Source organism: Ceratotherium simum, chromosome 38 (assembly GCF_057802395.1).
Source record: "Ceratotherium simum simum isolate JZ-2026a chromosome 38, ASM5780239v1, whole genome shotgun sequence".
Lineage (NCBI taxonomy): Eukaryota > Metazoa > Chordata > Mammalia > Perissodactyla > Rhinocerotidae > Ceratotherium > Ceratotherium simum.
Window position 1 is genome coordinate 13,312,769 of NC_141937.1, and position 12,825 is coordinate 13,325,593.

General features: G+C 40.7%; 1 protein-coding gene across 2 annotated transcripts in view; it reads left to right on the plus strand.

Annotated features, from left to right (window-relative positions):
• CNKSR3 (CNKSR family member 3) overlaps positions 1-4,108 on the plus strand; it is a 91,367-nt gene extending 87,259 nt beyond the window's left edge. Inside the window, exons 11-13 of one of the 2 annotated variants that reach the window (XM_004440697.3) lie at positions 116-324; positions 812-901; positions 2,758-4,108. In XM_004440697.3, the coding sequence (XP_004440754.1) occupies positions 116-324; positions 812-901; positions 2,758-3,056 (598 nt within the window). In that variant the 3' untranslated portion in view covers positions 3,057-4,108. The remainder of the gene's footprint in view (positions 1-115; positions 325-811; positions 902-2,757) is intronic. The other variant, XM_087425116.1, reaches the window with a different exon arrangement.
• The last annotated feature ends 8,717 nt before the right edge of the window (positions 4,109-12,825 follow it).

The window sequence follows — 12,825 nt, forward strand, 5'->3', positions numbered from 1 at the left end:
GTGGAAAAGGAGGATTTAAATTTTCTTATGTGTGCAGGAGGCAACATGTCTCCTTTACTTCTTCAGTATGAGAAGATCTTCAAGAGCAACTTAATTATTGCCCATTATCTTCCAGGGATGAGAACGGAAGTTTTGTTTATGGAGGATTCAGTAAGTGTAAACAACCAATGCCTGGTCCTAAGGGTTCAGAGTCCCCCAATTCCTTCTTGGACCAGGAAAGCCGAAGACGGAGATTTACCATTGCTGACTCGGATCAGTTGCCTGGGTATTCGTTGGAAACCAACGTTCTGCCCACAAAAATGAGAGAGAAAACACCATCTTATGGTACGTTTCTGAGCGTTTGTTTTGTTCTGCGATTGGCTTTTTCTTCTCTTCCCACCCCCTTCCTTATTTGGAACTGTTGGATGAATTTGGCAGACTTTAAGGGTAATCTGAGGAAAACATAAACCTCAATGAAATTCTAAGTATGAGACCTTTCTTCATCTCTCTGAAGCAAAGCCTTGTTGAGTCATTACTCTGCCTGGCATCAAAGCCCAGCGGGGTGAGATCATGTTACAGTTTTAACTTTCCGTGCCTGGATTTGAGCTTGGAGTTGCTCTGCTGTGTAGGACAGCATGCCTCTGTCCTAATTGCTTGCTACGGAAATACGATGCTTTAAAATACTTCTCCAATTTTCAAATATGTTATTGCTTCTACTTAAATGAGTGTGATCTTGGAGGTGGTGGTGGGGTCTAAATTATAAATAACGGGAAAGATTCTCTCAAGTCTCGAGACTCTGTCAACTTGTCACTTTCCTTCCATCCCTCTGAAGGCAAGCCCCGGCCGTTGTCCATGCCTGCCGATGGGGGCTGGATGGGGATTGTAGACCCTTTTGCCAGACCTCGAGGTCATGGGAGGAAAGGTAAGTTTCTGTTAAGCAAACAGCACCAAATTTATAGGGAGTCAAAAGACCCAGGCTTTACTTGCAGCCCTATTCCTAAATGTGTTGTAATAACTGGATAGAGGACTTCGCCTTTCTGAGTCCCATCTTCTCGTCTATAAAATCAGGAGTGCTGAATATCTCTAAGGTCCCACCTCTTTCTAGAATGGCAGAATTATATAGTCCTAGCTAGTGGTCGTAAATCTCCTAATCAGTATTGTGTGCTTTAAGAAGGCTGTAGACACTGATGGTCCAATTTCTGAACAAGTAGAGATACATTATTCGTTAAACAATCTCATCCTAAATTTTCTATATTATTATTGGAGTCTGTCTGATTTTTGATGAACAGACATGAGTTTTTTTTCTCCCAATTCCTTCCTGTGTTTGAGAGTAATTACTGTTGGAAAAGAAATTTAATTCACCCTGTAATTAAAGTTAGTGGTTATTACCCTAGTCTTGAGGGAAATGTTTATAAATATTCTTATTTTTTGCCAGGTTACATTTGATTATCAACTCTGGCAGGACAGTATAAGATTGCTTTTGCAGTGCCGAAACAAATAACAGGTGAAAAGTTAGAGTATAGTAGACCTTAGATAGTACAAGGAAGAAGAAATAAATTCTGGAGGCCCGACTTCAAAGCAATCAACCCCTGACATCTCCCCGGGACTGGGTAAACTTTGTCATCCAAGTACTCTTACCACTTGGATTATGCTAATAGGAAAAAGAAAGAAGACACCTCTCTAACGTCCAAGATACCCTTAGTTGACGTGTGAAAATTTGTGGAGCAGTCAGCAGGTGGCAGGGCTGTCCTTTGTTTAGATTTAGAAACATCAATATCTTCATTGCCATTCCCTTAGCCTTTTAAGCCTCCTTGTAGCCTTTTATTTCCTTTCTGTCTTGAGAGATGGGGGTGGGGGTGTGTGAAATCGAGAACTGGGAAAAGTACTGGACCCCCACATCACTGTCCACGTTTTTCTTGTATGGTCATTTTAGAATGAAAGATCTCTGCACAATGGGCCCTTAAAAAAAATAACAGCTTTATTCAGGTATAACTCACATACCATAAACCTCACCCTTTAAAGTGTACAGTTTAGTAGTTTTTGGTATATGCATAGAGTTGTGCATCCATCACCACTATCTAATTCCAGAACATTTTATCACATCAAAAAGAAACCCCAGACCCATTAGCTGTCAGTGCTCATTCCTTCCTCCTTCGGCCCCTGCAACCACTAATCTTTCTGTCTCTATGGATTTGCCTATTCTGGACATTTCATATAGATACACTTATACGATATGTGGCTTTTTGACAATGAGCACTTTTTAAAAGTAAGCCCCCCCCCTTTGATTACAAAAGCAAAACAAGTACATTGAAAAACATCTATAACATGAGAAAATAAAACTCAACTCTAATCTGCTTTCCTAACCTAGAAATAATCACTCTGAATTTTTGTGTATCTTCCAGTTTGCTATAGTTACATATTATATAGTTGGAAAAAATGTGAAAAATGGAAGAAATAGATGTTCAGTAATACTATGTAAGGTGACTGTTATCTGGAATATGTGGGTGTGTGTGTTTTTTTTTAAATAGCTGCATTAGTCATCCATCTTACAACTATAGCATCTATTTATTCAGTCATCGATGTATTTCTGCTTTCTAACACCCAGTGGGGTGGGCCTGGCTGTCAGCGAGGCCTTGTAGCCCATCTCAGGGAGGAGGGCAGGGTGTGGTGCCCCCTTTCAGAGGGCATCAGAGGTCTGAGCAGGCTGCAGGCCTGCTGAACAGCACCGCGCAGTGGATGGGTTATTTTAACGGACTTGTGGGCTTTGTCTGAAAACAGGTGAGGACGCCCTTTGCCGGTATTTCAGTAATGAACGGATCCCTCCGACCATCGAAGAAAGCTCCTCTCCTCCCTACCGTTTCTCAAGACCCACAACGGAGAGGCAGCTGGTCCGAGGCGCAGACTACATCCGAGGGAGCAGGTGCTACATCAATTCAGATCTCCATAGCAGCGCCACGATTCCATTCCAGGAGGAAGGGACCAAAAAGAAATCCGTCTCCTCGGCAGCCAAGTCCTCGTCTACGGAACCGTCCCTGCTGGTCAGCTGGTTTACTCGCCTGAAACTGTTGACTCACTGAGCCCCAGCCTTCCCGGACCCCTCACTGGCTCTGCTACCAAGTGCCTTTCTTCTCCAGCTGACAACCTGTTCTGATTTCATCCACAGTATTATGTAGCGACCTTATACAATTTCATTCTTTTTCAAGTTGCATACTGCCCTTCTTGGAATTTTGAAGTTTGGGTGGGAACAAATCCAGAGGATCTTAGATGCTGGTTTGTGGAGGCAAAAGGAGAGAAATGGATAGAGTCTGCTTCTCTTGCTTCCTTAGAGTCAGAACATGGAGACACACTCTGTAAACTGGAGCCTCGCCAGGAATGTTTTGGTCATTAGAAGGAACTGGGGCATTGTTTGTTTTGGGGGTGGGACTAACATTGGTGGTCGTTGTCGCACAGATGTGTCGGTTTGTGGTCCAACTTCTTCACCTGAAAAGCTAGTGGAGAAAACATTTTTGTTTTGATTTTTCAAGCTGTATACCGTATTTGTAAGTGTAGCAGCTTTGACTTTGAAGTAACATGGGGCAAGTGTCTGATTTTCTTTCAAAGCAAAGGTTTAAGTATAGACCTGTTACACTTGGTTCATCCCCTTTGCATAACAGTCTCAGTATAGGTCAGTTAACACAGAAACACAGGAACACGTTTAGATAGGGCCTATTACACACCAAGAAGTTTATGGTTATTTGTGAGGGGTGTCTTTGTTATTGTTATATATTATTATCTTTAAGGGGAAAGAAAGATTTGTAAGATTTGCTGACAGCCAAAGTGTCATTCAGAAAAATGAAGCAACAATACTTAGGTTTATGAGAGATACATCAGTTTGCATTTTGATCTGTTCAATGTCTATCTTCCAGAGAAGAACGGACAGTTCTTCAAAATTTTACACATTTTGCTAATTAGAAATATCTTGGCAAGTCTCACGGTCACTAATTTTCAACTAGCATCAGGTATTTTGGAAAAGTGTGTCAGGATATTAACTCTTGTTTAAACTGAATGTATGATATTTTGTTAGAATGGAAAAGTACTATCTTGTTAATTTAAGTGTTTTAAATATAGTTGTATATTTTTCTTACTCCTAGTCACGTGTAATTGAAATATTTCTGTTTTGCGTCACCCACGAAGCTAACGAAATGCGCATTCAAGGTGTTTTCAGATTCACAAGTGACCACCGTGGCTGTTGCCACCAGGGATGCTATTAAGAAACAAAATAAACCCTCCCAAACATTTTGGGATTTTATGAATTAGAAATAGGGGCATTGAGGAAGCACATGGAAAGTAAAATTACATTCAGGGAATTTTCTGAGGTATATTCCTAGGCAGCGCTGGTGTCCCCTACTCAAAAATATTCTCCCCCACACCCCTGGAATTGTTTACTTTGCCGAACTGACTTGAAATTCAACGAATTGGAGATCCCTGGAGTTAGTACACATCTTCCGTTTAAAATGCCTGTAGTTGGGTTAAGGGAACCAGCAGCCCTCACATATTAGTGTGACAGAATTCAGTCAGGCTGTCTTCCTGTCAGCCTCTAAGGAACTACAGCGAAGATATGGGTGTTTCATGGGGGATGGAAAGGAGTTTGGCAAATGAGTAGAAGAGGGTTGGAATGTGTGATTCATTGGGTGCTTAACACAATGTAAGGGCAGAATGTGGGGGCGGGGAGGGCTGGTAATAGGGCCCTGGCGGCTGGGAGGGGGCTATGGGAAAGGAGGAGCACCAGCTGGGCCCATTTTACTGTTAGTGTGAGCTGGCTTTATGCCCAGAAAATGGGGTGGCAACACTTCCTCTCACTCCTTGGGTTTAGGGGAGGACTCTTAATGCTGTAGTTCAGCTGAGTAATGAGTTAAACAGCTTTGGAGGTCTTAGCTGGAGGTTAGCCCCTTTTCTGTGGAGAAAATGCCACTTGTGATCAAATGACCATCCTCAAAATGAATTTTCAGAAGCCAGTCTTAACTATAGGCAGTGCCTAACTTAAATTACTGTACCCACTGGGTGTTTTTCAGACTCTGTTCCCTGAAACCCTAGGGGAAGGCCAGAGAAGTTTCTGAGTCCTCTATCTTTAGTTAGCCTCCACAGCTTCATTTTTATTTTTACTGAGGGTTTTCTCCTGAATTGTGTTTGAGAGATAGATTGCTGCTAAAAAAGTTGGTATCTATCTCTACTGTTGAGATATATAAACAATAGTTTCATACTAATTTCTTAGAAATTAATGGAAACTGCTTGTCTCAATAGTAATCCAGGTTTAATGGTGGACATGTGTTAACATATGAAGATGCAGAATGACACTTTTTGACATGATACTTGAAAACAGTGATTTTTTTAACCCTACCAAACCCAACTCAACACCCACCCCTTTTTATAAAAAATATTTTATAACATCACTACAGTTATCAAATGAAAGTCATGGATGATAAAACCTACCTTCATATGTAAAAGCATCACCCCCATTTATTGTTCCAAAATGAAATTTATAGGTAATATAACTGAACTCTATACACATACATCAATTTAATGTCCTAAGTGAAATATAAATATTTCATAATGAAATAATTTTTTTTAATATGTAAATACTCTAGCATGATTATATTACAAGATATAATGAAATAATGAAAGAAGGCACATGCTTATATCTATATATAAAATCACCACGCACATGGCAGCTACGAATGCAGACCAGTGCAGGCCTGCTATGTTGGCAACTCAAGACCAGGAACAGAATTGATGTCAGCAATATGATTTTCTAAAATGTGGCCAGTTCTTGATAAAGTTCTACACAAAACAGAGGTCTGTAATAGCTACACACATAAAGTGCCTCCCGGGTTCCTGGCACTGTAGTCACCTAACAACTTTATGAGGTGGGCACCACTGTTAGTCCCATTTCACGTAAGAGGGAGTTATCCAAGGGTATGCAGCTGAGAACGGCAGGGCTGGGATTCAAATCGAAGCAATCTAGCTCTAGCATCCTTGCTCATAATAACTTTGCTGTACAGGCTTCCCTCAATTTATAGAATACTCTAACTGCATACCTGAAAAAGCCAATGTATATTAAAACTGGGCTAAAAATTCCCCGTGTGTTTATATATAAAATAAAAGTATAGACTCAGATAATTCTAAACTGAGTTTCCATCTTCCTGAATATTTGGTGGGGCAATTGAAAGTTGTGCTGATGGGGGATGGTTCCTAACGGTGAGGAGCTTAGTCCCTAGGGTTTGTGTAGCATCCAAGCTCCACCTGTTAAATATGCCCTCCCCATCATTGGCACCTCAGAAGCCCTCACATTTCCAAAACTGCCTCTAGGGGGCAGTACCATCCCTCTGTTCTCTGAGAACAAGGGATCTAAAAGAAATCCTGTTTCATCGAGTAGTGTTTCAGTCTTCATGTTATATATTTGTCCTTGTCTGTCTCTGCTTCTCTCTCCTCAGTTCTCTCCTCACCAAACCTGAAGTTTTAGAATCTGTTTTGTGGGGGTTGTTTTTGTTTTTTCCCCTTGAAGACCAAGCAGTTGTTGGCTCCTCTGGCCCAAAGACCAGGAATAGTCTCAAGTTTCAGTTTGTTGACCCTCAGAAAACCCTAAGAGGTATTTACACATAACTTTTCATCCCCTAAAGAGCTCGAGTAAGTAAATCTCTCCCTTTGACATTTGAATATTACCAGCAAAGAATAAACATTCTGTTGCTTTTTTGCCACCATAGGCATCAATAGGATGGCCATTTCAGCCTCATTTCGATGTTTCCATGTATCTGTGATTGGTCTTTGCAGACGATTGGTTTGCATTTTACTCCCACCCTTGTGAATAGAATCACTGCATCATTTCCTTTGGGATGAGCCTACTGCAAGCTACTTCCTTGAAGGTTATCTGTAAGGTAGACATCTTGAAAAATAATAAACTACTTTTGGTATGGCCACTTTTTGACTTGGCCCATGACATTTGATTTTATTTATTTTTGGAGTTACTCTGCTTGTGTATTTTTTTATACATTCATGCTAATCCCGTGGAAGGTGAGTATTTAAAAATATGTTGATTAAAACCTGGCTTAAAGATTACACAAAAGCTGACCCTTCTGATGTTTCTTCAAATATGTGGAAGACCTTGCATGATGGATCAAGCCTTGCAAGACCATAGTACATGTTTGATGACACCTAAAGGGACTTAAAAAATAGATTTTATGGGACCAACCCTGTGGTGTAGTGGTTAAGTTTGGAGTGCTCTGCTTCAGCAGCCAAGGTTCTTGGGTTCGTATCCTGGGCACAGACCTACACCACTCGTCAAGCCATGCTGAGGCCAGTGTCCCGCATACGGGATAGAGGAAGATTGGCTCAGATGTTGGCTCAGGGTTAATCTTCCTCAAGAAAAGAGGAAGATTGGCAACAGATGTTAGCTCAGAGCGAATCTTCCTCACCAGAAAAAAAAAAAAAAAGATTTTATGACCTGTAGTATATAGGATTAGAAAAAATAGGGGCCGGCCTGGTGGCACAAGTGGTTAAGTGCACATGCTCTGCTGTGGTGGCCCGGGGTTTGCCGGTTCGGATCCCAGGTGCGCACCAATGCACCGCTTGTCAAGCCATGCTGTGGCAGCGTCCCATATAAGGTAGAGGAAGATGGGCATGGATGTTAGCCCAGGGCCAGTCTTCCTCAGCAAAAAGAGGAGGATTGGCAGATGTTAGCTCAGGTCCAATCTTCCTCACAAAAAACAAAAAAGAAAAACATTAATCTTATTGTAAAATTTACCTTATAATTTTCTGGAAATTTCTCAACTTTTAAGTTTTACCTTAGGGGTTTTATTTTGGGCCAGAATTATTGCTAGAAGTGTGCTGATTTGACAAAGTTTTGACAAACATGAGGTTTAACATAAATAAAAGTAAGAGATTACATCAAATTCAGATTTGCTAGAGGGCCATGTTTTTCTCTAGTTTTAGGGATATGAAGTCTGTCCCAAACCCTGTGTGTGTGTGTGTGTGTGTGTGTGTGTGTGTGTGTGTGTAGAAGAGAATTTTTTCCTACAACAAAAGTCTTTCTACAATAATGACCTACTGATTTGGAAAGAAGAGAGATAAGATTTTGTCCATAATCAACAAAATAATGTCACTCAGTAAGGAGGCTGTCACACACAGCCTTTCAGAACCTTTGGGGCACCTACTCCTCTCGCCTTACATGGAAATGCATGTGGTATTGGGTTATTAAGGACAAGATTGTGGTTGCAACCTGATCATCCCTCGGCATGTTCTAGAATTCTATGGAACATTTATGAAGCTTATCTTCTGAGCCGATCAACTGTTCATGTGTTGCCAATTTACAGTGGACCTTAGAGATTTGAAACATCTGAGGCTGCAACTGAAGAAGGTGGGTTTTAATCCTACATTCTCTCTGGATCCCACCAACCCCCTCTGGATTCACTGTTCTGAGGAAGACAGTTCATAATCTGAACATTCACGTCATGCTTGCAGCCAGATATTACATACGCTCTGCTTTACCAAGCTTCTTGTTTCTTTGAAAAGTTTGGAAACTGAAGTTATAGAGAAAATTAAGAAATAATCTTCAAAGGTATTTAAAAAAAGAGGGGATACATCACTCCTGAAATCCAGGGATCCAAGGATAGGGATATTCTCATCATTTTCTCTCCCCTTGCTTGGAGTATCGTAAGCACTCAAATGTTTGTGAAGGAATGACTAAACGGAGAGAAAACATCGGGAAAAAAACCCTTTTTCCCTTGTACTTCCACTGACTAGATCCATTAAAAGAGATTTAACGTTTAACTTTATTGTTAGGGTCATGAGACTGGGTTTTGAGATACTCCTTCATCGTTTTGACATATCTTGGTCTGAACATTTTGATTATTTTAAAGAAACATGAAAGAGCTTTAAAAATGAAGTTTAATAGAAAGTAATTTGTCTCTGAAGTAAGAAATTGTCCTTTGAATTTTGTAGTGTTGGGTTCTGTTTTCTTACTCATGTATACTCGTCTGTCATTCCAACTGAGGCTGTGCCAGGATAAGAGGGGAGAGATTTCAGGAATTAGTACTAATTTAGAAGTCTTTGACTTTTGGAAGTTGTATCCAGCAGTCAGAAGCAGACAGGGACTCAGCTTTTGAGGTCAGATAATCCAGCTGTTCCAATTTACCACTTATAAGCTCTTTGACTTGAAGCAAGTTACTCATCTCTCTGCTCCCTCGTTATCTATGAAATGAGGATAATAATAGAATCTACGTCCTAGGCTTATGGGGATTAAAGGAGATAATGTTTGTAAGGCCCTTAGTATGGTCTAGCACACAGCACTTTATAGATGTTGACTTTTGTTGGAATATTCTAGTAGTAGTGTTTACACCATCTTAACCTCTAGTGAGTAAGTCATTCAGAGCCAGTCAACAGAGAATTGCTCATTCTTTTGTCCATAACCAGCAAAATAATACCACTGTCACACTGTCAGAAGGCTGCTGTGTAGTCTGTGGCCTGGAAATGTGGTTTTTACTGGCACACATCTCTATTACTCAGAAGTTTTGGCTGAGTCAGAACTCAAGAAACCGTAAAAGTCTGTCTATGATTGGACACATTCAGAATAATAGAGTGTTATTTTAACATTGGCTTGATTTACCATCAGCGTCTTCTTTCTTTAATTCCCCCAACTTTCTTCAACAAAATGATGTATGAAAACAAAGGAAATCTGAGCATCTTCCCCATCTCCTTGTTGGCTGAAGGACTTCTGCCTCCCATCCCCGGCTTGAACTGGTACTCCCAAACTTATTTCTGTGTTTCATATGGTTAGAAAAAAAAGAATCATGGAGAGTGGCACCTATTTTGAAAATTCTCATGAAAAGGAACTCTTCCGTGAATATAAAACTAATAGATTGTGTTGCCTTTGCGGAAGCTGAAAATGACCATCCTCAAGTGCCTCCCCTAACTGATGCTTGGTAGGTCCAGGGAGAAATAGGGAAAAAGAAACTATAAGCGGGACAAAGGGAACTGGAAAATGGTTGTCAGGCTCAGCTTTCACTTGGTTTATTGAGTCGTGCCTGACTTCCAACCATCTGGGCAGGTGCAGTGTATCAGCCAGACTGAGCACACAGACCAACAGATGCTTAGCTAATACAGACACAGTAGTTGTGAAAATGTTGTTTCTGGAAGGACTTGCATGAATAGAGTTCATTTCTGATTGCCCATCAGTAAAGATTTATTTATCTGTGCCATGAGACTGGGGGGGGACAGTGACTACACTTTCTGTGGTGAACTTCCTGGCCCCATCACTGCTTGAGCTCTTGTGTTTGTCTTCCTAGGCAGAACCGTACGAATGTGTGGTTAGTCGGCCATATTAAAATAAAAGCATACGTCATCAGCAGTCATACAATTCAACCTAGTAAATTGCAAATGCCCTAAGGACAGAGATCATATTTTTTTCTTCCTTTCTCTCTAGCAAAACTCAATTCTGTTCTGTGCCCTGTGTCACAGTTGCATGTTGTACTAACTGTCTGCCTCCCTGGATCTCTCAGCCCCCACTACCCTGAACACCTACTGATGACCCCCAAATTTGATCTACTCATCTGTTTATTTCCTACGATATAATCTGTTCAATTCATAGGGAAATGGGAAAACAACCACAGTGGATTGACTAACTTGGGCATTTTACCTTATTTGTGCTCACGCCAATGCCAAGGATAGACAAGGGTTGGCTATGGGAGTTCACATCAGAGAGAATTAAAACGAACAAACAAGAACCCAATTTTTGGAGAAGAAAAGAATTAAACCAAGACCTCTCAGGGTTTGCTTCTCCTTTTGCCCTTAGGGCATTTAAATAAATGGAAAGACATATAAGCTAATCTTGTTTATATTTTATTTGGAAGTGCTGCCTTTTTCATATTTCTCCTCAATGAAGGAATGCCACTGAAGCCCCCTTAGAGGATATTCAGTGATGTTAATTGAATTACACTTTTTTTTTTCTTTGCTGAGGAAGATTGGCCCTGAGCTAACATCTGTGCCAGTCTTCCTCTATTTTTTGTATATGGGACACCACCACAGCATGGCTTGATGAGCAGTGTGTATGTCCAAACCCGGGATCTGAAGCTGTGAACCGCAGGCTGCCAAAGCACGGCACACAAACCTAACCACTACGCCACTGGGCCACCCAATTATACTCTTTAGACAACATAAAATACAAATGCGAGGGTGTAAGATTTGGTTTGTTTGTTAGTTTTAATTAACAACTAGTTAATTTTAGCTAATACTCTTCCTTAAACTCTGACTTAGCACTTAGTTCTGGATTCTTAAAGCCTGAGGATGGACTCATGCTTCCAAGTCCAGTCACCAAAGTGAGTCCCAAGGTCGTCCTATGAGGCTCTCCTTGACCCTACTCTGGACAGAATTAATTGGTCTGCCCTGTTCTGCTATAGCATTGACTCATCCTGTTAGTTAGATGTTTGGCTCTGTAGCTTAGATTATGAGCCTTTCTAAAACAGGGACTGTATAACTCACATGGTAGGTAGAGCAAATATTATGGAAGTAACTGCATGGCAAAATTAATGACCGTGCAGTCAGAAAAAAACTAGAAAAGATTATTAAAGTTTTCCATGAAAAAAAGATTTTATATTAACATTTTTTGCAGACTACTACCTATAGAATTTCATTACATTGGCTCTCATTCTAAAGAAAACATTATACCAGGTGTCAGAACTCAATCATATTTGTAGGAAGAATAAACCTTGGCCGTCAACAACAGCTTCTTTGGTTACAAGAGTACAGTAACTGCTGGGAATGGAAGCTCTTTCAGAAGTCCACAGAGGACTCGTTCAAGACTCATACAGGCGGTTTCAAATTAGGAAAAGAAAAATTAATAGTGGAGAATAGCGGCAAAGGAATGTTCCTATAAATTCAGGCAAGATGGAAGACCATGCCAGTTGTATGACGTTTGGTTGAACAAGATTTGGACCCAAGAAAACCAAATGTATAAATACTAAGGCTGTTGACTAGAGAGTGAAATATTATTAAGAACATTCATCCCAAGGGGTTGAGTGATGGACCTACTGAGAATATTGTTGCTGTGTTTTGGAGACAACAAACAATGATGCTGATATCATTAGAGACGTGAGTGAAAGTCTAGTCCTAAAATAGTGTTGTCCTTTGCTCATTGTTACATTGGGCTCACCTGAGTCTGTGGGCGTCTACTTTGTTGATGTACGAAAACCAGCAGAAATTCTGCTCTGCCAGGACCCCTGCACTCCAAAAGGATGACAAGTAGCAGGAGGCATTCAACTATGATGCGGTTCAACAAAGAAAAAAAGATTAAGAAGAAGAAATATCAAATAATTAAAGAAACTTCTTTGCAAATCATAGTTAATGATGATGATAATGATTGGACCTCCTTATGGTTGTTTTCCCTGATGAGTACATCTGTGTACTTTTACCAAAAGCACTCTTGTGGAATTAACTGGAAATGTGGGCTACCATTATTATACGAAAATGGGATTGAATTCTATTCTTGGCAATGGAAAATACTTGGTGCACACAAATGATAATACTCTGCTTTTGTCTTTTCTCCTTCATGAGGAGCACTTGTGAGCTCCCCAGGAAACCCTACTCCCCTGTTCTGCCTGCCTTTCTTCCTCTTGCCCTTTTTCACCTTTGCTGTCTGACTTTTGACCTCTTGCTCTGCTCTTTTGCCCTTGTGCTTTCCTGATGCCCTTCAAACCACAGTCACCTCTGTTCCCGGATTTGCTGTCTATGCTCAGTCTGTCTCCCAGCCTTTGGTTCCTGTGATGGGAGAAAATGCAGTACATTTGTTTGGCAATAGGAGGAATGAGCAACAAATAATCC